Raw genomic sequence first — 26,004 nt, forward strand, 5'->3', positions numbered from 1 at the left:
TTGAGGGGGGGACCACACAGAGGGGTGGGAGACGAGGGGTGCGAGATGGGGGGTTCAGGGGGGCACCCAGAGTGAGAGGGAAGGAGAAGAATTCCCCCTCTGTTCGTGCCTGGGGCACAGCCAGGTTTTGAAGGCTGCAGCAGGGTGTCCCCATGGGTGCCCACACTCCTGTGTGCACATGCTTCCCCACATGCATCCACACACATTCGCACGCTCCCCCTGCCCCTGCTCCTTCCTCCAGGCCAGGGCTCAGCTGGAGTCTTGGCTTCCCCCAGTGACATTTCAAAATAGGCTGTTTATTTAAAAAAAAAAAAAAAAAAAGAAACAACAACAAAAAAAAAAAAAACACCAAGGTGGGGGGGAATTACTAGGAAAGAAATAATTACTATAATCACATTAAGAGCTTTGGCTGTAAAACTCTTGTGAGGGCGCAGGGAAAGAGCTGGGGCTGCTCTCTGCAGGGAGTACAGGGGGTGGTTTTCCTGCCTTGTGCTCTTTTATTTTCCAGTGCTGATCCAACAACACCTCCCCTCCTCCCCTTTTCCTCCCCTTTATCCTGGGAAATGAAAACAATTTATTTAATGATGGATCATCCCTTTCTCTGGTCACTGACCTTCTGGGTGAATTTCTGCTGAGCTCGGTGGAAAACTCGAGGCTGGGTTGTGGATCCCATCTGTGGATGGGGGAGGGAGGGGAGCTTATCCTTCCCAAAATCCACAGCAACAATCCTGGGGAGCAGGCAGAAAGGGTCCCCACTACGAGGTTCAGAAGCAGTCTTTGCTGCAGGCAGCATCCCTGCAGACCCAGGGCTTTGGGGGCAGATATGGGGGCCCCAGAGCTTTTCAACCCCTTTCCCTTCTCTCCTGGAACACCCCCAGGGGTTCCTGGTACCCAAAGCCTTCTCAGCCTGGTCTGAGGTTGGGGTGCAGTGCTGTGGGGGCAGTGGAGAAGTGACCTCCACCCTGCCAACAGCCCTTGCTGCCCAGTGGGGCTTTTCTGGCTCAGGGGGAATGGTTTGGGGAGCTGATCAGCCCAGGAAGGCATGTGGGGCTGCATGGGGCTCCCAGCAGAGCAGCCAGTGATGGATCCCTGTACAGCAGGGGTTTGGTCCCTGAGTTCTGTTCCCCGGGGAGGGGATTGCTGGGGGAATGAGGGAACAGCAGGATCACCCCTGGCTGGGGGCAGTGGGGTGTGTGTGCTGTCAGCACCCAGCACACACTGCCCCAGGGCCCCAGGCAGGAGTGCTGCCCTGCATCCCACCCCCCAGCTGACCTGCAGAGCAGGATGGAGCAGCCCAGCATCCAGCCCCCTCCCCTCTGGCCCTGCATCTGCCACAGCCTGTTGCTCAAAGCATGGTTCTTGTAAAAATGAGTAAATATTTATACAAGAATAATTTAAAAAACATGGTCTGTCAAATAATCAAAGGAGCAGAACATCCGAGGAGCTTTCAGCTGGATTGGGAAACCCGATGTTGCTTTCTGATGTTCTGCTGCAATGCTGGGGGTGCCCATGGCCAGCTCCAGCCCTGTGTCATGCCAGACTTGCTAATGTGGCTTCACAACAGGTTTCAAATCTTCATTAAAACTGGTGGTGGGTTGGCTTTCACTTCCATTAGCCCAGCTGCCTGCTGCAGGAGCCTCAGCCAGGGATAGGACTTCACCAGGCTCCAGTTTCAGCCTCATGTCCTGGTTTTGGCTCTGTTCCCTGCACTGGGACTGCCCCAGAAGCTGGGGATATCCTTGGGTGGAGTGCAGTGTCCCTGTCCTCCCCTGAGATGTGTGGTGAGGCCAGGGACTGGTGTGGGGAGTGACAGGTAGGTGACCCCTGCTGCTACCAGGGCACTCCATGATAGCATCCCCATCCCTCCAGAGCCAGCAGCATCCTCAGCATTTCAAAACCTTGGCTTTGCAGTGGTGGGGCAAGAGCCTTGGGCCAGGGCTTCCCCCAGGGAAGAGGATTTGTGCCCATCTCCATGGTTGCACACCCCCATCTGTGCTGGTGTCAGCAGTGGCTGGCAGAGCCACAGCTCCTTCTCTGTGTCCCAGCGGCACTGTGTTCCCCCAGCATCACCCAGCAGCCCTGAGCTTCCCAGGGGAACAGCACCTGGAGCCCCCCAGGCCCATGATCTTCTGCTCATTTGGGACTCCCCTAATAGAGGGGAGGGGACACCACTGCAGCCCAGCAACATCCCTGTCACCACAGCTCAGATGACACGTGGCCACCAGATGCCTGGGCCCGGTGGTTCAGAAGGGGTGGCAGGAGGAGGTGAAAGGGTGGGAGAGGGGAAGAGGTGCCCCCTGTTCCCTGTAGAGTGGAGCAGGCACTGCTGGGGCTTTGGGGGAGTGGGAGCTGGGTGTTGCAGTATCCCCCATCCCCCTGGCTGCCCTCCAGCCCCTTCCCACCACCCACATCTCTGCATGTGATCTGCGCTGCTGCATTCTTTGAGCCTGGGCCAGATAACGAGTTCAAACCCTTTCCATTAAACCTCAGCTCCCCTCAAACACCCACACACCTCCCTGGTCTACCTGGCTGCCTCTCCCACCCTGAGCAGGGAGCTTCCAGGGCTGGTTCTCCCCCACAGGAGGTGATGCTTGTGCCACACACGTGTTTGGCATCCGCAGGGAACGCTCTCTGGGCTTGGCCCAATTAGCTGGAAGGGAGGGAAGAGCCAAATCCAAACCATGTGCTGACCTGCAGTCCCCTCTGCCTGCAAGCATCCGTGCTGAATGCGCTCTGGATCATTAACAGCTCCCCAGGCTCCTTCCACATGTCCGTCCCCCAAGCACGGGCTCTGCCTGGGCTGGGGGGCTGTGAGGGTTTTGTGCTCTCTCCTGATGGTTTCCTAGGGCTGCCTTTTGTGGGAGGCACTTGTCTCCACTGTGGGGCTGTGAGGAACCAGGGGGTGACTGCCTGTGGATTTGGGGCAGCCCTGGAGCTGTGATGCCAGGTAGAGACAGGCTTGGGGTCAGCAGAAGGATCTGCCTCCATCTCTCCCTCCTGGAGGTGACACAGCTCCAGCTGCAGGTGCCAGTGAAGCTGGGATGAGATCCAGGATACCCCTGGGACCTGCAATGTCCTCTCCACAGCCCAACAGCCTCACTGGGATGGGTGTGGCAGATCCTGGCCCCGTTTTGGTGGCCATCAAAGAGCTGCCACAAAGCTGGTGGCAGAAAGGCTGGCCGTGCTCCTGGAGATGGAGTGGGTGGTGGAGGACAGAGCCTGGCCAGATGCTGTGCAGAAAGGGCTGCTTTCCCCCACACTCCCCCCAGCATTCTCAGCACAGAGCCCAGCATCGCACTGGCTCCAGCTCCAGCTCCAGCTCCAGGCCCAGAGGAAATGTCTGCAGCTGGGGCCCACAGCTGTTCTCCCTGCTCCATTTACTGCTTCCAATTTAATGTCCAGAGGAGCTGGGCTGGACAGCATGGGGGGAATATGGTGATGCTTTCCTGTGCAAAGCCTGCCTGGAAGAAAGTCCTCCCCTCACGCTTAGGATGGCTGCCCTTCTCCTCTCTAGAGATAGAACCTACCAGGACGGCCCTGTGGGGTTGGTCCTGCCACAATGTCCCTGTGTTCCTTGGAAGCTGAGCTTGTGGCAGGGCTGGCACGGCGTGGCAGTGCCAGGAGATGGGATTGGAGCGAAGGGCTCACTCTGATGGGTGTGAGGTGATAGATGGTGACGGCCAGAAGGTGGCCCTACAGTCACTCCCCAAAAAGAAATGGGTCTCTGCTGGCGCCCCAGAGGCACAGCTGGCTGTGGGGGAGGATGGCAGTGCCCCTGCTGCATCTCCCCACAGCATCCCCCGAGGCCAGGGCCGGGGCCAGGGCCGGGCTAATGCCTTCCAGAAAATCAGCCATGAATGGCCAGGGAGGGTAATTCATATCAAACCCATAAAACCTTTATTAGCGTCCTAGGGGAGAAATCCGGATGTGGCTGCTTATTTATTTTGGATTTCTTTTTTTTTTTTTTTTTTCCCTCCTTTTAACATTTTCTTCCAAGAGATTTTTAAAGTGGTAGTCACATCTCTGGGATCGGCAGTAGGGCTCACACAGGATTGCCTGCCTGGGGGACAAGTGGGATGCAATGGCATCCCAGGAGTCAGCCTGATCTTGGCGTCCAGCTTTGGGACCCATCATGAGCTGATAATTATTCAGAACTATTCAGAATTATTCAGATTGGTGCTTTTAGTGGGGCTTCCCTGCTTCCCTAGGAGTAACCCTAGACTTTCCTGGGAGCTCAGCCTCTCCCAGTCAAACCATTTCCCGATAATAAATGTAGGGTGGGTGTGTTTGTTTTGCTTCGGCTTTTTTTTTTTTTTTTTTTTTTCTCCACTAAAGACAAAGAAGCCCTTGAGCTTGGAGCGTAACCGAAAACACGGCATTCCTGAAAAGAATTTCCTGATAATATTTTTAGCACCTGAAAAAAAAAAAAAAAAAAAAAAAAAAAGAAAAAGCGGGGGGGGGAAGGGGGGGCAAAAAGAAAAAAAAAAAAAAAAAAAAAAAAAACCAGGAGAAAAAAGGTTTTTTTTCTCCTCCACTCTTTTTTTTTTTTTTTTTTCCCTCATCCAGGCCAGGGTTTTAAGGGAGCAGAGGAGGATGGGGGAGCGGCTGGGGCTCTGTTTTGGGGGGACGGGGGGGACCCCCCGCCGCTCGCCCCATGGCCCCGCCCCATAGCCCCGCCCCCATGGCCCCGCCCCCTCGCGCCGCGCGCCCATTGGCTGGCCACACCCCGGTATGCAAATGAGGCTCGGGGGCGTGGCCGGCGCGCTGAGGGCGCTCGGCGCGGATCGGAGCTGAGGGGGCTGTGGCTCGCTGCGGGCCATCGGTGCCAGCGCCCGGCTCCGGGCGGCAGCCGCCGCCCTCCCCGCGCCCCTGGGCGGGCGTCCTGCCCCGCCGCCACCCGCCCTGCCCCGCCCTGCCCCGCCCCCGCCATGCTTCCGTGGCTGGTGCCCCCGTGAGAGGCGAGCGGCGGTGCCGGCGGCCATGCGGGTCCTGGCAGGCTGGGCCGTGCTGGTGGCACTGGGCGAGTGGCTGTGGGCCGCTGCGGAGGTGCCGCTGGGGGATTTCTACCCCTTCGGGCCGGCCCAGGGCGATGCCGCCACGCGCAAGCAGGACGACGGTGGCTCCGAGCTGCGGCCCCTCTCCATCCCCTTCCCCTTCTTTGGTGCAGGGCACACCGGCCTCTATGTGAGTAATTTCCACTTATTTCTGCTTATTTCCTCCTATTCCCTCTTTTTTCCCCCCCTCCCTCTAATTCCCTATTTTGTTTCTTTCTTCCTCTTCCCTTCCTCTTAGTTCCTCTTTCCTGTCCTGCTTGGATGAATCTGAGTTTCCTTGGGTGCCATCAGGTGATCCCGTTAACTGGGAGCATCCCACTGGACTGCTGGTGACACACTCCGTTGTAACCCCTAAGCCACCGGGAGGGGACTGTGGCCAGAGAACTCAAGTCATGCCTGGCCCATCATGTCCCCTGTAGCTGTGGCCAGAGGGGCAACCCCGAGTGTCTGGTTATCCATGGAATCTTTTGGGTGGTGCTGTCTTGCACCCAGAAGTGAGATTTGGGCTCCCCATGCCGGTTACCACCTGGCACAGTGAACCCTTCAGCATCCTGATCCCATCTCCCTGGTTTGCTCTGGGCTTGATGATGACCCAGGCCCGGGTGGCAGAGGAGAGGGCTGAGCATTGCCTTGATGCCATCCCAGAGCTGGGCTCATGTGCCATTCTGCTGCCTTGGCTCAGCCCAGGCGGTCCTTGGTCCTACCTGGTCGTGTTTTTCCCCTGACCAAAGCATCAGCCCTGCCATCGGGTGGGAGGGATCCAGTCTTGGGGCTTGAGCCATGGTGGAAGGACAGAAGGGGCTGGGAGAAGCCAGGTGACATGATGGTTATCCCTTAGAGGCCCCACAGTGTTACTCTAGGTCTTGGAGGGGCTGCAGGGATTAGAGGACAGAACATTCCCCTTCCCTGTGCTGAGACCCCACAGCTCTGCAGGACCAGCTTACCTGCCCCCAGCACAGAAGTCCCTGTGGCAGGAACCCTCCTTCCCGGGGAGCTGCTGTCCAGGAGGACTGGCACAGGGCTGAGTTCACCTGGAAATCTCTGTTCTCAAGGGCTGCCTCCAACCACCCCCCTCCTCCTTCACAAAAACCAGCAACAACAACAAAAAAGCCCTTCTTGGCTCTGGTTCTCTCCCATCTTGCTTTAATCAAGGGAAGAATGTTCCTCTGCGGACACAGTGGGGTTACGGAGGCTTTGGGAAAACAGAATCCTCTTTCCCTTAGTCACAGTAAGGACTGCCCTGTGTTCAAATGGAGGGGCTGTGAACCCTCCTCAGGGACTGGGGACCTCCCCCAGGGACTGCACAAGGCTTCCTCCTGGCTCCTGGGGATGCTGGCTCCCAGTTCCTTGTTGGCACACGAGTGTGACACCGCTGCCTGCCTGCGTGCCAGAGCTGCTCTCTCCAGTTGAGAGCCTCTTGCCTGTACCAGGCCCCCTTTTCCATCCTGCAGCCCAGGGGCTTGCCAGAGCCAGGCATTGCACACTGGAGAGCTTGGCTGGAGACTGTGTGTTCCTGCCTGTCCCACGGTCGCTTGTGGGCTGAGTGGCTTGGAGCTGACTGGACCAAGAGTGCTGGCAGGGTCTCCTCCAGGGAATTTGGGAGCTCAGGATGAGAGCATTTCCCTTTGATCCCTGCCCCCTCCAGCCGGTCCAGGCAGGCAGGGGCTATCTTCACCTTCCTAATTCCTACTGCATCCCCAAGTTGGGAGATAGCCCTCCCGGCAGCAACATCCACTGTTTCCAGTTTCCTTCCCTGAGCTGAGGCTGCCTCTGCCATGCATCCCAGAACCCCAATTAGTGCTGAAGAACAGCTTGTAGTATCTCACCCCGGGGGTCTGGCATCCCCCACTCTAATGAGAGCAGCCTGCTGAAACACCAGGGGCTTTGCATGGGGCAGCACTCGGTCACCTGGGGAGCCCGTTGGAGTGCTGTGCATGCTGCTGGATGGATTGCTGCCCAGCAAGGCTCCTCCCACCCTGGGCCAGTGCCCACATGGGCCGGTGCCCACGGCCCCCCTGCCAGCAGGGTCCAGCCCCATGGGCTGCTGTGAGCCGTGAGAGTGGGGAGCGAGCTCAGGCGCTCAGCCCTGCCAAGAGCAGTGCCGTGAGCTGGCCCCACGCACCGGGCACTGTTTGTTTTACACGCAGGGCTCCTGCAGTTTTTGCAGCTGTTCCCCTTCCCCTGGCCCGGAGAACAGGGCTGGGTTTGTTCGGGCAGTGGCCCGCGGCCGCGCTCCAGCGAGCAGGCTGCCGGGGCGGGGGGCTGGGGGTGTTGTGGGTGCTGAGGCACGTCTCTGCTTCTAAGGACAGGAAGGGGAAGCGCTCCAATATTTGTGGAAAGGGGAGGGGAAGAGAAAGATGAAATGGAAAGCACCTCTAAAACATGGATTCCTGCTGGCAGCAGGAGTCAACTGTGGCCACCCATTTCTTTCCCTTCCTCTCTGCAGGTAAACAACAATGGGATCATCTCGTTCCATCTCTTTCCCTTCCTCTCTGCAGGTAAACAACAATGGGATCATCTCATTCCTGAAGGAGGTCTCCCAGTTCACACCGGTGGCCTTCCCCATCTCCAAGGACCGGCGTGTGGTTGCTGCTTTCTGGGCAGACGTGGATAATCGGCGGGCGGGTGAAATCTATTACCGAGAGAGCACCGAGCAGCCCATCCTGGAGAGAGCCAGCAGGGACATTGCTCAGTACTTCCCTGAGTTCCCAGGGTTTTCTGCACAGTGGGTCTTCATTGCAACCTGGTACCGAGTCACCTTCTTCGGGGGCAGCTCGTTCTCACCAGTGAGTAGCTGGGGCAAAGCAGCCACCCCACCCATGTGCCTTCAGTGTGGTGCCAGACCTTCCACTTGTGGCTTGGAGCTGTCAGCAGAGTTCAGTTGACCATGATGGCTCCATCAGGACACCTTGCTGTGACAGAGCAATAGTGGGCTGGCAACACCAAACCCTCCTCTTTGTGCCATGTGGAGGTTTTACATCATCAGCCTTCTTGGGCAAAAGTGAGGCACCTTTTGCCTTCCAGATGCTCAATATCCATATTTTCCCCCATTTTTCCCGTTCCTCTGGGATGAGAAGTGAGCTATCCTAGCTCAGGATCACAAGTTAGGATTGAAAATAATTCAACTCTAATGCTCTTGCTCGCAGAGGAGAACTGGGGTTGAAGGAAACACCCCTTTGCTGAATGTAGTTTCTGTCACTTTCTTTTATGGGTAGTTCATCGTCCCTCACTGCTTTCCTCCCCTCCCTGCTGCAGGTAAACACTTTCCAGATAGTCCTCATCACGGATGGCAAGCTTTCCTTCACCATCTTTAACTATGAGTCCATCACCTGGACCACGGGTATGCACGCCAGCAGTGGGGGGGACTTTGCTGGGCTCGGTGGCATCGCGGCACAGGTAAGTGGCCAGTGTGGCCCCTGGGGTGCCTGGGTAGCACATCCACCCTTGTGAGCTCGTGGCTCCTGTTTGGGTTTCTTGGAGGTGGAAAATCTCCGCCTGCTAGTTTGTTTTTTTTTTTTTTTTCTTCTTCAGAGTTCTAAAATATCTGTGTGTGTGCTCTGGCTCCCAAAGCTGAGACCATACAGGGGGCTTTGTTATCCCAAAACCACAGATCTTTGCCTTGGCTGCTGCTTCATAGTCCCTTTTCCTTCCCAACCTCAGCCTTTAAGAGCAGCTGCCACAGCTAGCGCAGCTTTTGCTTGTAGTTTTGTTTCATCCCTGTGTGTGTTGTTGTGTTAAAGGGGAAAAAAAGCCAACACCCACACCCGCAAAAACCCCAGTACCCACTTGGATGTGTGAATTTACCGACAGTTGATCCATGCTTGGCTCCCTGCTTGCAGTCTGCAGCAGGCAGGATGCTGCAGGTGGAGAGGAAGCTAATGGGATTTGAATTCCCAGGAAGGGACTGAGCAGGCCAAGTATCCACTTCACCCTGTTGTCCTGTCATGTGGACAGGACTGAGCACTGGTCTGTGGCATGTGGAAGGGGAGGGCTGGTCTGAGTGGTCTCAGTGGTGCCACATGACAGGAGAGATGAAACAGAGAGGTGCTGCAGCTGCCTTTTCCTATGCATTAGTGATGTCTCTTTACTCTCTGCCTTTGTCCTTCCAGGCAGGTTTTAACGCTGGTGATGGAAAGCGCTACTTCAACATCCCCGGATCCCGCACCGATGACATCGCTGACGTGGAGATGACGACAAATGTGGGTATCCCCGGGCGCTGGGTGTTCAGAATCGATGATGCCCAGGTGCAAGTGGGGGGCTGCAGCAATACAAGTAAGAGGACAGCAGTTAGGTTTACTTAACTCCCAACCCAACCCCACACTGTTCTCCAGCCCCATCTTTCCCTGCCTCAACCCCCACCTCCGCGGGGTGGAAGAGTTGTCTGGAAGGGCTTTTGGGAGGGAGGGGAGGCAGCTATGCAGGGGCTGTCTTCAGCACCAACTGCGTTTGGGGATGGCACCCATGGTTGCCCCGGGGCTGGGAACGGGCTGGGAGAGCAAATGGGAAGGGGAGGAAGAGTTCTTAGTTTAAAGAAGCCTGCGGGGAGTGATGAGGAAGGCTGGGGAGAAGGTGATGTGCACAGCTGGGCCCCTGCCAGCCCACTGCCAGGCAGGGCATGAGGGGCCAGCACCCTTGGGGGGTGCATATGTCCATCAGTCCTAGTACATTGGGCTGAGCCAAGTGGAGGGCTGCTGAATGCCAGCCTGCTATGTGGGGCTAGGTTGCCAGGGCCTGGTCCATGCTCCCCGCTCCAGGGGTCCTGGCACATCCCCCACAGAGCTGTTGGTCTCCGGTTCCTCATCCCCACTTCCCCCTGGCCATGTTCCCCCACTCGTGATCTGTGTGTCTTGCGTTATCGGTGGATTTTCTGTACGTGGGCTCTCCCGTCCCCTTTCCCTCTGCCCTGAATGATAAGTGAGGACATGCTCATGTCCCCTCAGCCAGTGGAGCAGACCTCCCCTCAGCCAGGCTGCAGACCTGTGCAGCCTCTCCCCCTTATACAGGAGCAGTAAAACTGCCCCCTGTCCCAGGGGAGCCTGCAAGGAGCAGCCCCTGCCCCTCCATCAAGCAGGCAGCCCCACGGGCTCCCCAAGCACCCCAGGGAGCCGGGCGGGTGCAGGGAAAGACCCTGGCACTGGTGTGGCTGGAAGGAGGCAGGTGAGCCCTGCCGGGGGAGGGCTGACAGGGCTCAATGCCTGTTCCCACAGCCTCTGTCTGCCTGACACTGCGTCCCTGCCTGAATGGGGGGAAGTGTATCGAGGACTGCATCACAGGGAACCCCTCCTACACCTGCTCCTGCCTGGCCGGTTTTACTGGGAAGAGGTGCCATGTTGGTGAGCGCTTTGCTGCATGGAGCAGGTCTCGCTCCCAGTGTCACTGCTGCGTGCTGGCAGTCTGTCTGTCCCCGCCCTGAGCTCCTGTCCCCACCTGGGGCTCTGTTTCAGATGTGGATGAGTGCCTCTCCCACCCATGTCAGAACGGAGCCACCTGCCTCAACGGTGCCAGCAGGTTCACTTGCAAGTGCCCTCCAGGCTTCAGAGGCAACCACTGCGAGACTGGTGAGCACTGCAGCACTTGAAAAGCAGAGACCCCAGGCTTGTGGGGCACTTCTTCTCTTGGGAGGGCTCTTCAGACCAGGGCTCCTGCAGTAGCTGCTGGGCTATAGCAGCTTGTGACAGCCAACTTGGATTTCAGCTTGCTTCAGGCAGGAGAAGCTTTTCTCTGGCCATGAGCCTTTCCTTCCGCTGACTTTTCTGAGGGCTTCACTCAGCATTGCTGCCAGCACTCTTTCACCATCACTCACTTAGCCAGAAAAGCTGGCAGCCAGTGCTCAAACAAGCCTTGCAGGCCCTGCTTTTGCAAGTGATGCTCTGGTCCCAAGCTCTTCAAAGCCAGGGGAGACCCTCCCAGTCCCTGGCAGAGGCTGTGGTTACAGGTTTCCCCCACTGCTGGCCTCTGCAACGGAAGTGCTGCCAAGGCATTTGGCTCCCAGCAAACTGCTGCACCAGTGGAAAAGGCAGGGAGGGAGTTGACTTGTGGGGGAGGAAGGAAGGGAAGGAGAAATGCCCAGCAGAGCACACTGACATCCAGGAGGTGTGGCGGGATGAAACAGCTGAGCTGCCTAAGGAGAGGTTTTAGGGACAGTCGTGACTTGGAACATGGCCGCTGTCTCCTGACAGAAGGTGCATGGGTAGCTCCAGTCTGTGCTGTGCCTAGGCCTGGTTTCACTGTGTGTAGAGAGTTCCATGTGCTGGTCCTGTGCCCAGGCTGACACCTCTGCCCCTCTTTGTTTTGATATTCTTCTGCAGAAGAATCACCATGTGAGAACAGGGTGTGCCAGAATGGTGGGAGTTGCCAGGTGGTGAACAAGACAGCAGCATGCTTGTGCCAGTCGGGATACACAGGGGTGGACTGCCAAACAGGTGGGTGACAGAAACAGGTATGGGATGGAGATGGTGACATTTCATACCTTGGCAAGCTTCCTTCCCAGCCAGCTTCATTCCTGGATGTAGTTTTGGGAGGGGAATGCTTGGTATTGCCAGTGGCACCTGTTTTTTTCTGTCCATCGCCTTCACCCTCCTGAGCATCATCCAGGCTGGGAGGCACCAGGAGAGCTGGCTGTGCCCACACATGACCTGACCACCTTTCCTGGCCTCTCCTTGCAGAGGTGAACGAATGTGAGTCCAGCCCATGCCTGAACGGTGGGCACTGCATGGACCTGGTCGATAACTACACCTGTGTGTGCCTGGAGCCCTTTGTTGGACAGCGCTGCGAGACAGGTGCCTATGCCCCAGGATCACCCACAGCAGGGACTGTGTCCCTCATGTTCTGCTGGCCATCATGGCCTCTCTCCCAGGCTCAGGCTCTCCTCATGCTCACTTCCTTGCTTTCCCCTTACCAGATTCATCTTCCTGTGAGGACCGGAGTTGCCAGAACCGGCAGACGTGCAACTACATCCGCCCTGGCCGCTATATCTGCACCTGCTCCCCGGGTTATTACGGCAGCAACTGCCAGTATGGTGAGTGAGGTTATGCCTCTACCAGGACACAGGATATTCCAGCCCCAAACTGGACCTCTCCAGCTCAAGCTGCCCATTCCCTACAGGTGGGCCCCGCATGACCGGCGCCTGCCTCTCCCACCCGTGCCAGAATGCAGGCAGCTGTCTGGAGACTGAGCAGGGCTACGTCTGTGAGTGCCAGGAGGGCTACACTGGACAGGACTGTCGAGACCGTGAGTACCAGCTGGGGGGACTCTGGGGTGAAGCATCTCAAGGGAAGCCTTCATGCTCACGAGAGGGAGAAGCAGCAGCCCCAGAGAGCCTGTTCAAGGCTCTGGGATTGAACAGAGGGTGTGTCCTGCTGGAGGGGGCTGTGCTTGTGTGTCTGAGGGCCTCAGGGCTGCTGCCCACCTGAGCTTCCCCTCTGAGTGGCATCTGGCAAGGCCACTTGTCTGTCCCAGCCCACAAGCAGGAGAGGTCCTGGGAAGCCCCTGTTTCCTCTCTTGCAGAGCTGTCTGAGGGCTGTGAGTGTCGTAATGGGGGCAGTTGTCTGGAGGGGAACGTCACCGTCTGCCAGTGCCTTCCGGGGTTTTTTGGTCTCCTCTGTGAATTTGGTAAGTGAAAGCTTCTTGCCTACTGTGTTCATTCCCTCTGGGATGCTTGAGTCAGGCAGCCTGTGAGTCAGCAAGGAGTCACTGCCCATGCCTGAGCCTTGCACAGTGCCAGGGGCACATACTGAATTTCAGTCTGGAAATATTGTCACCTGGTGAGATGGCAATGCTCCCACTTCCATCACTCCCCCTTTGAGGTGTGCCTCTCCTAGCCTCTGCCTCAGCCCAGCTCCCATGGATGGGGAGGGAGTTGCAGCCTTTGTGCTGTCCCTTGCTGAAGATCACTGAGCATCCAGGCTGGGCATTGCCATTTGCACTGTCTGTCTCATTGGACAGTCTGTCCTGTCTCATTGGACCCTGCAAAGTTAGGAGACTCGTGTTTCCATGTGGGGGTCCTCCTGCCGCTGACTGAAGGAGGCTGGCACTGGCCATGTGTTTGCAGAAGTCACCACGACACCGTGCAACATGAACACGCAGTGCCCGGATGGCGGCTACTGCATGGAGTATGGTGGGAGCTACCTCTGTGTCTGCCACACCAACTATGGCTCCAACCACAGTAAGGCTCCACAGGGGTGGGGGTGAGCAGGGCTACCCTCACCAGCAGGGAAGCTGCCCTTGTACCCCTGGCCATATGTCCTCAGTGATGCCTTGTGTTTGGCTCTGCAGCGATGCCATCCCCCTGCGACTCAGAGCCCTGCTTGAATGGGGGATCCTGCAAGGTTCATGATGACTCGTACATCTGCGAGTGTCCTCAAGGCTTCCTTGGTGTGCACTGCGAGAAAGGTACCTCCACAGTGCTCCCTGTGGCCCCAGCACCTGGCAGAGCTTGGGAGTAGGGAGATGAGCAGAGCTGAAAGTCAGTGCAGGTTTTCCCATCCCATCCTACAGGGTAGAGGGAGGGATCGAATGACTCCCTTCATGACACCCAACATGAAGTTGTTTCCTGTACAACACCATCAGTGTTGGTGGTTTTTATTTACACGCCACAGCTTCTGCCCTTGGGAGCTATCTCTCAGCATCATGCATGTGTTGGCCCCCAAGGCACATGTTTGCAGGGGTGTAGTTTTTGTGGTGTCGCTGTGCCCAGGATGCAGTCAGGCTTCCTGAAGCAAGGGTTGGTGGGGTGCTGGTGTGAGGCAGCAGCTCTGGGTGCCCCTGCTCTGTGTGACCCCACTCTGGGCGCTCTCTCTGCAGCCAAGCCTCGGCTCTGCAGCACGGGGCCCTGCCGCAACGGGGGCACCTGCAGGGAGGCGAATGGCGAGTACCACTGCACCTGCCCCTACCGCTTCACCGGCAAGCACTGCGAGATCGGTACAGCCCCCGGCCCCACAGGGAGGAGAGGTGGCCCTGCCCCACCCGGCTCACGCCCGCCTTGTGCCCCCAGGTAAGCCGGACCCCTGTGCCTCGGGGCCCTGCCAGAACGGAGGCACCTGTTTCCACTACATCGGCAAGTACAAGTGTGACTGTCCCCCAGGCTACACCGGCCGGCACTGCGAGATCGGTAGGTTTCAGGAGGGGATGATGGGCATGATTGTCAGGAGCTCGCTGCTTGCTTTGAGCTTCCTTCCCTACAGCTGTTCCCTGTGCCCTGCTGGAAAGGGAATGGGCTGGCTTTGGTTTCATTCCTTGCTCTGCTCTTCTTCCAGTGCCCTCCCCTTGCTTTCTTAGCCCCTGTGAGAATGGGGCTACCTGTGAGGACCTCGATGGGGGCTATGCTTGCACCTGCTCTGTGGGCTACGTAGGAAAGCACTGCCAATTTGGTAAGGGCCTTGTGTTTCCCCTGCCTCCTGGGGACTTGGGGCGCCTCTGTGGGCCCCATTCATCTCCTGTCTCTCCACAGAGGTTGACTGTGGCATCCCCAGTGAGGTGAAGCATGCCCAGGCTTCTTTCAACTCCACCAAGGTGGGCTCAGTGGCTGAATACCAGTGTGAGCTGGGCTACATCCTCAGCCAGCACAACCATCCCCGTGTCTGCCGTGTGCCAGGTGTCTGGAGCGACCCCCCTGAATGTGATGGTGAGGAGTGCTGGGGAGTGGGCGAGCCCTGGGACACCATCCCTCCCAGTGGCATGTGGCCACAGCCATAGTTCAGTGACCCCAGGAAATGTACTCCAGTTGTTTGCTGCCTTCCCCCCCTGGGATCTCTGTCCTGTGCTCATGTCTCTTGCTTTGTCTCTCCTTTGTTCAAATGCCTTTAGAGATTGATGAGTGCCAGTCGCAGCCCTGCCTGAATGGTGGCCAGTGCAAGGATCGTGTCTCTGCCTTCCTGTGCTTGTGTGAGCCAGGTTACACCGGCTACCACTGTGAGCTGGGTAAGAGACCATGCCAGGCATGCTCCAGGACTGTCACAATCCCCTCCTCACCCTCCAGCTGTTGGGAAAGCCCCAGTGGATTGCAAACTCCATCACAAGCAGCTAGGTTACCAGGAGTTTTTATGTGTGCTTGGATCAGCCTAAGGCGAGGGCTTCTCTCCCAAGACTCCCAGCCAGCTGTAGGATTTTCCACCAGGGAGACACTGCTCCTGGCTGGGAACAATGGGCAGCGTGGGAGGTGGTGCGACTCTGGCAGGTGGCTTCAGCCCAGTTCCCTGGGACCTGGCAGAGGAAAATGGTAGTAGAAGGTGGGCTGTTGGAAGTTCGGTGAGGAGACATGACACAGGCACCCTATGGGATGGATCTCTTGGCACAGGCCTACACTGCCAGTTGTCCCTAGGTGTTCCTGAAGGAATGTCCTCATGCTACATGCTTTGGGGGCAGGCCTGAGGCAGTGGGCATCCAGGAGCAGGAATGTTCCTGGCCTCTGGGCTTGGGGAAGCAAATGACACAGGATGGGTCCTGTGGGAGAAGTGCTGCCTCTCCAAGCCCCTGTCCCTAGCCACCAGCTGCCTCTGTGCTGAGCTGGTGCCTTTCTTCCTGCTGGAACCACAGATGTTGATGAGTGCCAGTCAGAGCCCTGCAAGAACAGTGGGACCTGCCAAGACCTCCCCGGGTCCTTTGCTTGCTTCTGTCCTGAGGGCTTCCTGGGGACCCAGTGCGAGACAGGTAGGGGCTCTCCCTTCCTGGGTCAGTGGGAGGCTGGACTGTGGGCACCAGGACTTCACCATGCCAGATGCCTGGTCACTGTCGTTGGACATCTTGACCCCTGGCCATCACCTGGTTGCTCACTGTTGTACCTCCTTGCCCTTGTAGTTTTTGGGGCAGAGCTGAAACTGCTCCGATGGGGAAGGAGCAGGGAATGAGGTGTCCAGCAGTGATGGACTCCCTTTCCAAGGTGTCCCCTTCCAGGGGGTGTGGCCACCATGGTGCACAGTGGGGAATTCAGTGTCCAGCCCAGCTGTGCCAAAGCCTGGGCTGTGCATCTACCCTGCTGCCCCCTCGGGGGTGTGTTGCTCATTTGTGGGAGCTGGGAGCTGGCTGCTGGCCTGCTCACTGCTGGCCTTCTCCCACCTCCAGAAGTGGATGCCTGTGAGTCAGACCCTTGCCGAAATGGAGGGGAGTGTGAGAGCTACGGGGGCTCCTACCTCTGTGTGTGCCCAGAGGGTTTCTTCGGCTACCACTGTGAGACAGGTGAGGCAGGCAGGGCAGCGCAGGGCGGCCCCAGGGTCAGCGGCACTGCTGCCCCTGCCAAACCTGGCACCTCTCCCACAGCCAGTGACCCGTGCTTCTCCAGCCCCTGTGGGAGCAGAGGCTACTGCCTGCCCAGCAATGGCACCCACAGCTGCACCTGCAAAGTCAGCTACACAGGCAAGAACTGCGAAAAAGGTAAAGGCCCTCAGCAGCGGCACCAGGACACGATGTGGGGCTTGAGGCCAGCCTGGCAGTGCCCACCGCCCACGAGGGGCTCAGCACCATCCGGGACCAGCAGCGCTCCTTGAGGCGGGCAGGGCTGGGGGCTCACCTTGAGGGGGGCAGCCCATGCCCCACCAATGCCAGGGGTGGGTGCTAGCGTGCTGAGTTGCTGCCCCAGGTGCCCAGCTTGGTGCCAGGACACGGGGGAGCAGATTTCCCCTGCAGCAATGGCAATCTCTTGGATGCCCTCAGGAGGGGAGGCAGAGGCATCTGAGGGAAGCCTCTTGGCAATGGCCTCCCCCAAATCCCTCGCCCCATCCCACAGTGGCAAATGATTGGCCACCAGTGATACCGGGAAAGCTCCTGGTGCCCTGGCTGCTCCTGTGCGCACTGAGCCAGGGGGGTTTTACACCCAACAGAGCCCCTGCCAGGTGTGCCAAGTGACACAAGCGAGGACCTTGTCCTCTTATCACTGCTGTTCTGCCGCTTGCTGATGGGATCTGTTCTCTAAAGATTCATGGCATTACCTCTCCCCTTTGCTTTTGCACACACCCTGAAGAATTGCTGCCACCAACCTCATTAAAGGTGGAAAGGGTGGAGGACACTGGTGTGTTGATTTCTTGGCACCCACCTGAGGACGCAGCTGCCAGGCAACTCATTGACGGCTACGCCGTGACGTACGTATCCCTCGACGGCTCTTACCGCAGGACAGATTTTGTGGACCGAAGTCGTTCTGCCCACCAATTGCGGGCACTAACCTCCGGCAGAGCCTACAATATTTCTGTCTTTTCAGTCAAACGCAACGTGAACAACAAGAATGATATCAGCAGGCCCATCATGCTCACCACGCGCACTAGTGAGTAGCGTCCCCAGGGGGATCACGGTCGTGAGCGTGTGCGCGGCCCCTGCAGGTGCCAGGGTTTGTGCTGCCACCTCCAGCCTGCCACCAACTCCAGCATGGTATCAAACCTGGCAGTGTTTGGTTTGCTGGTGCAGATCCCAAAATCCACTTGGGGGACTCTGGAAAGTGCTTGACACAGAGAATTGCTGTTTTCTTTGCTGTGAGTAAAAGGCCTGACACCCTGTGGCTCATGCTGTGCAGGGGCTGTGAGGGAGCTGGCAGTGGGGATTGCTCCTGAGCCCTGTTTATTGGGGCCAGGCTGTTCTGCTCCTTGTGCCAGGAGAGTATGAGGAGCCTCTATGCAAGGCAGGCAGCAGGGGGCAATCCTGTAGAGAAGTCACCCTGCCATACTGCAGGTGTGGGAACATGCCACCAAGGGCAGAGGCTGTCAGGGACCTCTGCTCCATGGGCAGAGGAAGAGGCACAGTGATGGCTCTGGGGCATGGACAGGCAGAGCAGCTTTGATCCCCCTTTCTGGTGCAGGCAGGTGTGGAAACCAAATGCCAACAGGATGGAGGGAATTAGACATAGGAAAGAAGATGACCTCTGAGGAGAGGAGAATGGTGGTGGTTAAGCCCATAAGCCACATCTCCCACAACAGGCTGAAACCCAGTGAAGCCCATGGGAGGAGATGGCAGCATAATGCTGGGCACAGCATCTCATGGGCCTTCAAGCCATGACTGATGCTGGGGTCAGGATGAAGTGTGCCATGGACTTAGCAGTCACTCGTGGGGTTCCCTAGGGCTCATTTTGGGGCTGGGCCTCAGTTTGGGGCCAGTCCCGTTTAACATATTTACTGATGGGCTGGACCTAGGGATTTTGTGTACCCTCAGTAAATTTGTAGCCAATACCAAGTTGGATGGTATTGATCTGGATTGGTTAATCTGCTTGAGGGTAAGAAGGCTCTGCAGAGAGACCTTGGCACACTCAATCAAAGGGCCAAGAACAGCAGCATGAGGTTCAGTAAGGCCGAGTGCTGAGTCCTGCACTTGGGTCACAGCAACCCCCTGCAGCTCCAGGCTGAGGGAGGAGTGGCTTAAGAGAGGGACTAGGGGGTGCTGGTTGACAGCTGGCTGAACATGAGCCAACAGTGTGCCCAAATGGCTAAGAGCTAGGGGCATCTTGACCTGTATCAAGAGCGGCATGGCGAGCAGGACTAGGGAAGTGACCATCCCTCTGCACTTGGTGTTGTTGAGGCTGCAGTGCATTCAATTCTGGACCCTCACATGAAAAAGGACATTGAGGCACTGGAACATGTCCAGAAAAGGGCAACAAGGCTTGTCAAGGGTCTAGAAAACATATCTGATGAGGAGCAGCTGGGAGAGCTGTGTTTGTTTAGCCTTGAGAAGAGGAGGCTCAGGGGACCTCCCTGCTCTCCAAAACTCCCCTACAGGAGGTTGTAGTGTGGTGGAGGCTGGTTTCTTCTGTTGTGCCTGCAGAGAGGGAACAACAGGAAATGGCCTAAAGCCAAGATGGGAGATTCACATAAAAAAAAAATTTCACTCTTTGGGTGGTGAAGCATTGGAATAGGATGTCCAGGGAGGTGGTAGAGTCACCATCCCTGGAGTTGTTCAGGAGGCATCTGGATCTGGTGCTGGATGATGTGATTTAGGGGTTATAGTGACACCCTGGGAGGATGGTTGGACTGGATGATCTCCTAGGTCTCTTCCAACCTTGATGATTCTGTGTTTAGAGCCAGGCCTGGGCACTACAGCCCCTTTGGAGCTGTGGTAGGGGGCTGGGGCAGAGGGCACGGCCTCGGGGACCTTTGAATAGCATGAGGCCCTGTGGGTGGGCAGATGGATGTGCCTCCCACCTGCCTGGAGGCTGTGAGACAGGAGAGCGTGAGTTCAGGGGGAGAGGTGGCACTGAGCTGTTCCACTGGGGAAAGTGATGCAGAGGTGCCAGCAGGACGCCCCTGGGAGTGCATGGGGAAGGCGTGGGGCGACCCACGATGACCAGGTGCCGTGTGCTTGCTCCGGCCAGGACCGCGCCCGGTGGAAGGCTTTGAGATCACCAATGTGACTGCCAGCGCCATCACGGTGCAATGGGCCCTCCACCGCCTCCAGCACTCCACTGTCAGTAGGGTGAGGGTCTCCATCCGCCACCTGGGGGACCTGGCAGCCCGCACCGTGGAGCTGAACAGCAGCGTGGCCAAGTACACCTTCCTGTGAGTGGGGAGCTGCTGGGTGCCAGGGCTCCCTCACATTACCCCTTCCCACCCTACCTTCTTCCTCCACAGGGACCTGCAGCCAGGAGAGAGATACATCATCCATGTCACAACGCTGAGCGGCCTGGGAGTGGAAGACCACCCCTCAGAGAGCCTGGCCACACCCCCTTTTCATGTGTGGACAAGTGAGTGAGGTTGGCTTTGCCATCCCTGCTTGGCAGGAAAGCTGTGGGGAGGGAGAGGTGTGGGAGCTGCCAGACTGTCTGGCCAGCATAGCAGGTAGGAGGTGGGCAGGCAGGCCTGGGGAGGCCAGGAAAGACACTGGCATGGCCTCCCCTGCCAAATGTTCAGTCTCTGAGACCAGCATGGGCCCAATTCATCCCCTGCTGTCTGGCAGTCAGAAGGCAAGGGCTGACCTGGGTGCCAGGGTACAGAGAGGCTCTGTCTGTGCTGGCAAGGACCTAGTGTTGAGCATCTCCTCACTGTGCATCCCATGGCTGGAGCAGGCTCAGGGCTGGTGTGGGCAGTGCCAGGCAAGAGGGGACCTGGCATAATTGTAAGGTGATGTGAGCAAGTAGGGCAGTGGCCATTCAGGGACACCAGCTCTGACCACTTTCCTCCCCATCCCCTGCCTGCTGCAGGGCCTCTCCCCCCACAAAACCTCACTGCCTCCCATGTCACCGCCACCTCTGTGTCCATGGCGTGGGAGCAGCCGCCTGCTGGCACCATGGAGGGGTACATCATCAATGTCACCACTGCTCAGAGCGTCAAGAGCCGCTACGTGCCTAACGGGAAACTCGTGTCCTACACGGTGCGGGACCTGCTGCCTGGGCAGCGCTACCACCTGTCCCTGACAGCTGTGCAGAACACCGAGCAGGGCCAGGTGCACAGCGAGCCCATCCACCTCTATGTCAACACCTGTAAGTGTCCTGGGGCTCTGCTGCAGCACAAGGGAGGCAGTGGGATCACAGGGAACTGGGGTAGGGGTTGGAGACCAGTTGGCCAACAATGGTGAGCCCTTGCTGCCCCAGCACTGGGTGTCTGCAGCAGGCTGTGGGGACAAGGCAGTGGGTCCACTGGAATGGGAGGTGGGGGTTGTGGGGTTAGTGAAGGGCAGGTGCAGAGCTCCAGCTTGGTGATGGGCACCTGCATTCCCAGTGTATGGAAAGTGTGTGTCACCTGGCAGCCTGGGGGTTATGGATGGGCTGATGGGACTGGCTGGGAGGTCGGTTGCTGGCTCACACTAGCTCCATTGAGCTTCACCCGTTGGTCTGCAGTGCAGAGGGATGGGGCTCCAGAGAGAAGGTGGAGCCAAGCTGGGCACCCCCGGGTTCTGCGGAACAGGCTGCCCCCAGCTTTCCTGCCGGAGCTCCGCCTGCTGGCAGATCGTGACACAGCTGAGGAGCCCTCACCAGCCCCCAGGTAGGCACTGCTTCAGCGCTCCTGGCTCTTCTGCTTGGCCCAAGCACTAGGCTGAGCCAGTCCCTTTATTACTTAGCCTCCATGCCCAGGTCTGTGCAGGGTCGAGCCTTGCTCCTTGCCCATCCACTGGGGTTCTCAGCTGGGCAAGCCCTCTACCCTGAGAGCAGTTCTTGCATGGGACTTGCACAGAACCTGATGCCACCAGTGGATGCTTTATACCATGAGCCCCAGCACACAGCCTGGGCATCTGCAGTGCCCCATTCCCTTATGGTTCTCCTGTGCCAGGTTCACAGAGCTGGTGGATGGCAGAGGGAGGATCAGTGCCAGGTTTGGCACTGCGCTGGCCAGATCCATCACTGTAAAGACACGTAAGTGCTCCTGTGCCTTTGTGTCCTGCTCCTGTCACTCCGTACCATCTCCTGCACCTCCCTGCAATTTAAAGTGGCAGCTAGGCAGAGCTGAGGGAGCTATAGAGGAGGGTAGAGCCCCCTCACCTGGCCTTGGTCAGGCAAACATCTGTTCTGCTGTTAGACCCCTGCCCGAGGAGAGGGGTGACTGGCTGGGAGAGCCCAGAGAAGGACCCTTGCTGATGGGAGGCATTGCTGACTGTAGCACAGCTGCCCTTCTTCCCTGCCAGCTGCAGCAGGGGCCTGAGCAGTGGCTCCATAGCCCTCCTGTGCAGCCCCTGCCTGCCCAGCAGCCTCAGCCCCCACTGTAAAGAACAGCCTAACACCCAAAGAGGGTGCATGGGTGAGAAAGCCCTCACTAGTCCAGACCTAGCCCCCATTTTCTATCCCTGGAAGACTGGGGATAGAAGTGCCAACCCAAGATACCCTAGAGCACCTGCAAACCCCACACCAGGGGGTGGGGAAGGGGCCTGGCACACCTGAGGGCAGCCCTTGGCCTTACTGCACATCCTGGTTCTGCCCCTGCCTCTCCCAGATCCTTCCAGGAGAAGTGGGAGTGTCACCCCAATTGTAGGAATGCCAGCCGGGAAGGGCTAAAGCACTGCCTCAGGCCTGACCAGTGCCCCAAAGCTGCAGGCAAGATGGATCCCCTTGGAGGGGCTGCCTTTGGGTCTGGCTCTGGCCTGGAAGGTAACATTTAATCCTCTCATTGTCCAGAGCCAGAGGCTCCAGTGAGGCTGGAGAACACAGAGGTGTCCAGCTGGGACAGCCTGGCACTGCAGCTGCGTGAGGCAAAGAGCAAGAGTAAGTCCCAGGGGAGACCCACAGCAGCAGGAACCCAGCCCTGGCCCCAGAGGCAATGTGCTCAGCACCAGCCTGCCCTCCTTGGGGGCATGGCAGGCACCCCTGCCCACCTGCTTTTCCTGGGAGCACCCTGGCAATGCCAGGGTGTGGCAGGGCTGAGCTGTGGCCCCAGGCTCTGATGGTCGAGTGTGTTTTGCAGGAGAGGGGCAGAAGTGCTCCAAGAATCCCTGCAGGAATGGAGGCACCTGCACCAGAGATGAAGAGTCCTTCCACTGTGCCTGCCGCCCGGGCTTCAAGGGCCGCCTCTGCCAGCTGGGTGAGTGCCAGGCTGTGCCCGAGGGCCAGGCTCCCTCCTGCTGTGCCAGGCTGGTGGCTGTCCCTGTCACAGGTCCCCTAGCATGTAGGTCACCCAGCACACCCTGCCAGCCCCCAGGGGCTCCCACAACGCCCAGGCTTTGCTAGAGATCTGTGTCATGCTGGCAGCTGAGACGGGCTGGGCTCTAGTTTGAGGAGATGAGTGCAGGTCTGGTCCCTGCTCCTGGCTGAGCTCTGGCCCCTGCCTTACCCAGAGAAGTGTGAGGCTGGGGGCTCTGTTTCTACTGGAGGGCCAGCCCTCCAGCATGACCAGGAAGCCAGGGGGGCCTCACCAGACCCTTGCCACAAGGCACAGGCAGGCAGGGCCAGGGATGGGCTCAGTGGTAGCTCCCCTCTCCTATTCCCCAAGCAGCCTGCAAGAAGGTGCCACACTCGTGCACGCGGCTGTACTCGGAAACCAGGTCATTCCCAGTGTGGGAAGGAGGCACCTGCCACTATCTGTGAGTACTGCCTGCAGGTTGTGCTCCCCCCTTCCCCTTGTGCTCTGAGCTGGGGATGTCTCCCTGCAGCTCAGCTTTGGGGAAGGGACAGTGAGCACAAGGCCGTCTCCAACCCCAGCTGGCAGTTGCCCCCTCCTCAGTGCAAGCCTGGCATGCCCCTGTGGCTACCCCAGCTGTGCAGCAGGGCAGGGTGTTGCTGAAGTGACAGCTCCATACTGGTGTTACTCACCCACCTGGCAGCAAGGTTGGGTTTGGTGTGTGTGACCCCCCAGGCAGCAGCAGATCCCACCCAGATCCTGGCTGTCTCTCCATGTGTGAGCAGAGGGCTGAGGGAGCCCTGATGCAGCACCAGGACAGGGGGCGTTCTGCTCTGCCCCAGCCTCCCTGTGATTGAGGCACAAAGGCCTGGCTGGGATCAGTCCTCTGGCACAGCAGGCTGAGCCCCATTCCTGCCAAGGAAGGAAATAGGGGAAATACCCAGACTTCCCTTCACTCTCATCAAAGCCCATCTCTCCCTTTTGTTCCCCACACTCACGTCTCCACTTTGTGCGTGCAGGTCCAGGAGAGTCTACAAGGTACACCAGGACATCTGCTACAAGGAGAGCTGTGAGAGCACCAGTTCTGAGAGGACAAGCAGCAGGTACAGCCACAGCAGCACACTGGATGTGCCAGCCTTCCTGTGATCCTGCACAGCAGGATGTGGCTGGCTGGGGACACCCAGGGGTACAGACATCACCAAGGCTTGGATGCCACGTGCTTGCCTGTGAGCAGTGGCCAAGGGGCATGGAGCTGATGGTGCTGTCCTCCCTTCTCTTCCAGAAAGCCAAGCAACAGTCACACACTGAAGAAGCCATAGAAGTAAGTACCTGCTCCTGCCCTCCTCAGATGCAGGCAGGGCAGTTCTCTGCAGGGGAGATGGGTGCAGGGCAGGGCACAACCCTGGCTCATGCCACCATGTTGAGGGGGTGTGAGGGTTTATGGCTGAGGGCTCCTGTTTGTGGCTGGGGTAGAGAAGCAGGAGGCAATGCTCTGCTTCCCCCTGGCTCTGCAGCTCCATGAACAAGAGATTCCTGCAAAGAAAGGGCCAGGCAAAGGCTGGAGTCCTAGAGATAGCAGGTCCCCTTCTCTCAGCACAGGGTGGGAAGATGCTAGCTGTGGGGCATCTGACAGACTCTGCACACCAGCTCATTTTACTCCTGCTCCTCCACAGGGTTTAAAGCAGTAGAAGCTTCGTCTTTCCACATCTAAGGGCTTTTTGAACACCAGGAAGATCAGATCTGCTCACTGGGTTGAACACAGCAGGGGAGCCTTCCTGCCTGGTGTCAACCTCTCCCTCTCCTCCAGCCCATTAGGGACACACAGCTGGATCAGCACACTGAGTAGTGCTCCCTTTCCCCCTCATGGCCCAGCACTGCCTTTGCTGGCCCATCTCTGCCCATGAGGAGCTGAGCACTCCCTTGAGGGCCCCAGCCCTGCTCAGCACCCCCAGCCACTCTGCACAAGCAACGGGCTCCCCGCTTCACTCTGGGATCAGCCCAGCTCCTTGCCAACAGCATCTGCACCAATCTGTTTTCATAAGCCAAGGTTATAAATTACCTATAACCCTCAAATAAAACAGTTTCATGCAGACCAAAAAGCCTTAGCCATCACCTGAAATCTGGCCCCCAGAAATATGCTCTGAGGAGCAGCCTCTGTAGATGAGTTAGAAATGGTGAGCAGCTCCAAGTGCTGAGGCAAGCACTGGCAGTAGAGGAGCATTCCTGTTTCCTCTGCTCCAGCAGGGGAAACTGAGGCAGCTTCTACTGCCTGCCTTTTTTCTTTGCTTTCTAAACAAACCCTGGTTTTAACCAAATTTCCAGCTCAGAAACCAACAGAGCACCTGAAAAGAATTTTAAATGTGATCTGTAGGGTGAAGTCTGTCAGCTGAGGTGTGCCAGTACCACCACACTTGTAGTTGCCTCCACACCAGTGCAGGGCACAGCAGAGGCTTGGTGAGGAAGCCAAGCCCCACGTGCCACCCCCTTGCACTGCACCCAGAGTCTGCCTTCCCTGTGGCACCACTGCTGCAGGGTTATGTGGAGGAGAGGACCAGCACCCAGCACTGCAGCAGGGCAGGCAAGGAAAGAAAAAGTGTAGCTTAGAAACGTTCCTAGTTTTTGTGAGTTTGTATGACAACACTAGTTAAACATAGATTTGTGTATTAACGTACACGGTGTATATTATAAATTAACACATACCAGAGATATATCGCAGTTATGGTATAGAGAGTCATGGCCCCAGCACTGGGATTATTCTGGTGGTGAGGCCCTCCCCTCCTGCTGAGCATCACTGAGCTCTGTTGCTCAGCCATGTGTCTCAAGCAGTAGCTTGGAAGATACTCTCAGAGCAGGACAGGCCCAGGAGTTTCAGAGCTCCTGCCACCACCCTCTTCCTTGTGGCAGCAGTGTAGCAGTGCTCAGCCTGGAGTCACAGCTGCAGAGGCAGGGACAATGTGAAACCATGACCAGCCAGCTGCTCCCCTCCTGCACCACCTCCAGCTTTGCTCCTACAGGACAGACATGCCTTGATTTCCTCCAAGGCTGCCTGGTCCTGTTCCAGCTGCCTGGCAAGCACAGCAGCCCTGCCCTCCCAGGGCAGGAGAAGCCAGCCCTCTACCAGGGAGAGCAGGGCAAGGGGAAACCCAGACAGGAGGGTTTGGAGCTGTGGTCTGAAAGTATTTGCACCCCTGTGCTGTGTCAGCCACGAGATCAGCGCTGCCATGGGCTGTGGAGGGGGAGGTGGCCCTGCCATGGGACAGTTCTGTTTGCACAGGACCTGTCACCACAGCACCAGGAAGGCTGCTGCCACTGCCAGCCTGCAGAGCAGCCTCCTGTTCCACAGCCAGCTCAGTATGTAATGCAGCCAGAAGGTTTTAACCTAGTCTTGGAAATAAATTAGGGGGTTTTGATTTTTTTTTTAAATAAAAACACTTTATGGAAACCGTTGGGTTTTTTGCCTTTTTTTTTTAAAGTAGTTGGTCAAGGAGGAGGAATGACTG

General features: G+C 57.7%; 1 protein-coding gene across 4 annotated transcripts; it reads left to right on the plus strand.

The window, feature by feature from the left end:
• The first annotated feature begins 4,773 nt into the window (after positions 1 to 4,773).
• SNED1 (sushi, nidogen and EGF like domains 1) lies at positions 4,774 to 25,946 on the plus strand. Of its 4 annotated transcripts, none has more exons than XM_056498938.1 (33): positions 4,774 to 5,184; positions 7,553 to 7,840; positions 8,310 to 8,450; positions 9,164 to 9,326; positions 10,262 to 10,387; positions 10,499 to 10,612; positions 11,363 to 11,476; positions 11,720 to 11,833; positions 11,956 to 12,072; positions 12,159 to 12,284; positions 12,561 to 12,665; positions 13,105 to 13,218; positions 13,329 to 13,445; positions 13,857 to 13,973; positions 14,047 to 14,163; positions 14,309 to 14,422; positions 14,503 to 14,676; positions 14,859 to 14,972; positions 15,588 to 15,701; positions 16,113 to 16,226; positions 16,308 to 16,421; positions 17,008 to 17,304; positions 19,336 to 19,519; positions 19,592 to 19,704; positions 20,161 to 20,439; positions 20,797 to 20,941; positions 21,227 to 21,309; positions 22,066 to 22,152; positions 22,352 to 22,468; positions 22,880 to 22,967; positions 23,524 to 23,607; positions 23,787 to 23,825; positions 24,178 to 25,946. In XM_056498938.1, the coding sequence occupies exons 1-32, from the start codon at positions 4,981 to 4,983 to the stop codon at positions 23,821 to 23,823; spliced, it is 4,335 nt and encodes a 1,444-aa protein (XP_056354913.1). In that variant the 5' UTR covers positions 4,774 to 4,980; the 3' UTR covers positions 23,824 to 23,825; positions 24,178 to 25,946. The 4 variants fall into 4 exon arrangements, with proteins under 4 accessions (XP_056354913.1, XP_056354916.1, XP_056354914.1 ...); XM_056498941.1 differs by having other exon boundaries at positions 4,780 to 5,184; positions 17,242 to 17,304; XM_056498939.1 differs by lacking the exon at positions 22,880 to 22,967 and having other exon boundaries at positions 4,780 to 5,184.
• Positions 25,947 to 26,004: the final 58 nt, after the last annotated feature.

Source organism: Oenanthe melanoleuca, chromosome 9 (genome assembly GCF_029582105.1).
Source record: "Oenanthe melanoleuca isolate GR-GAL-2019-014 chromosome 9, OMel1.0, whole genome shotgun sequence".
NCBI classification, from domain to species: domain Eukaryota; kingdom Metazoa; phylum Chordata; class Aves; order Passeriformes; family Muscicapidae; genus Oenanthe; species Oenanthe melanoleuca.

What these genes read in the sequence shown, in the direction of transcription:
- SNED1 (XM_056498938.1), top strand. Translation starts at nt 4,981, where the DNA reads ATGCGGGTCCTGGCAGGCTGGGCCGTGCTGGTGGCACTGGGCGAGTGG. An exon ending in TCGGTGGCATCGCGGCACAG is followed by an intron (nt 8,451 to 9,163) that starts GTAAGTGGCCAG and finishes TTGTCCTTCCAG; the next exon opens with GCAGGTTTTAACGCTGGTGA. An exon ending in GGGGGGCTGCAGCAATACAA is followed by an intron (nt 9,327 to 10,261) that starts GTAAGAGGACAG and finishes CTGTTCCCACAG; the next exon opens with CCTCTGTCTGCCTGACACTG.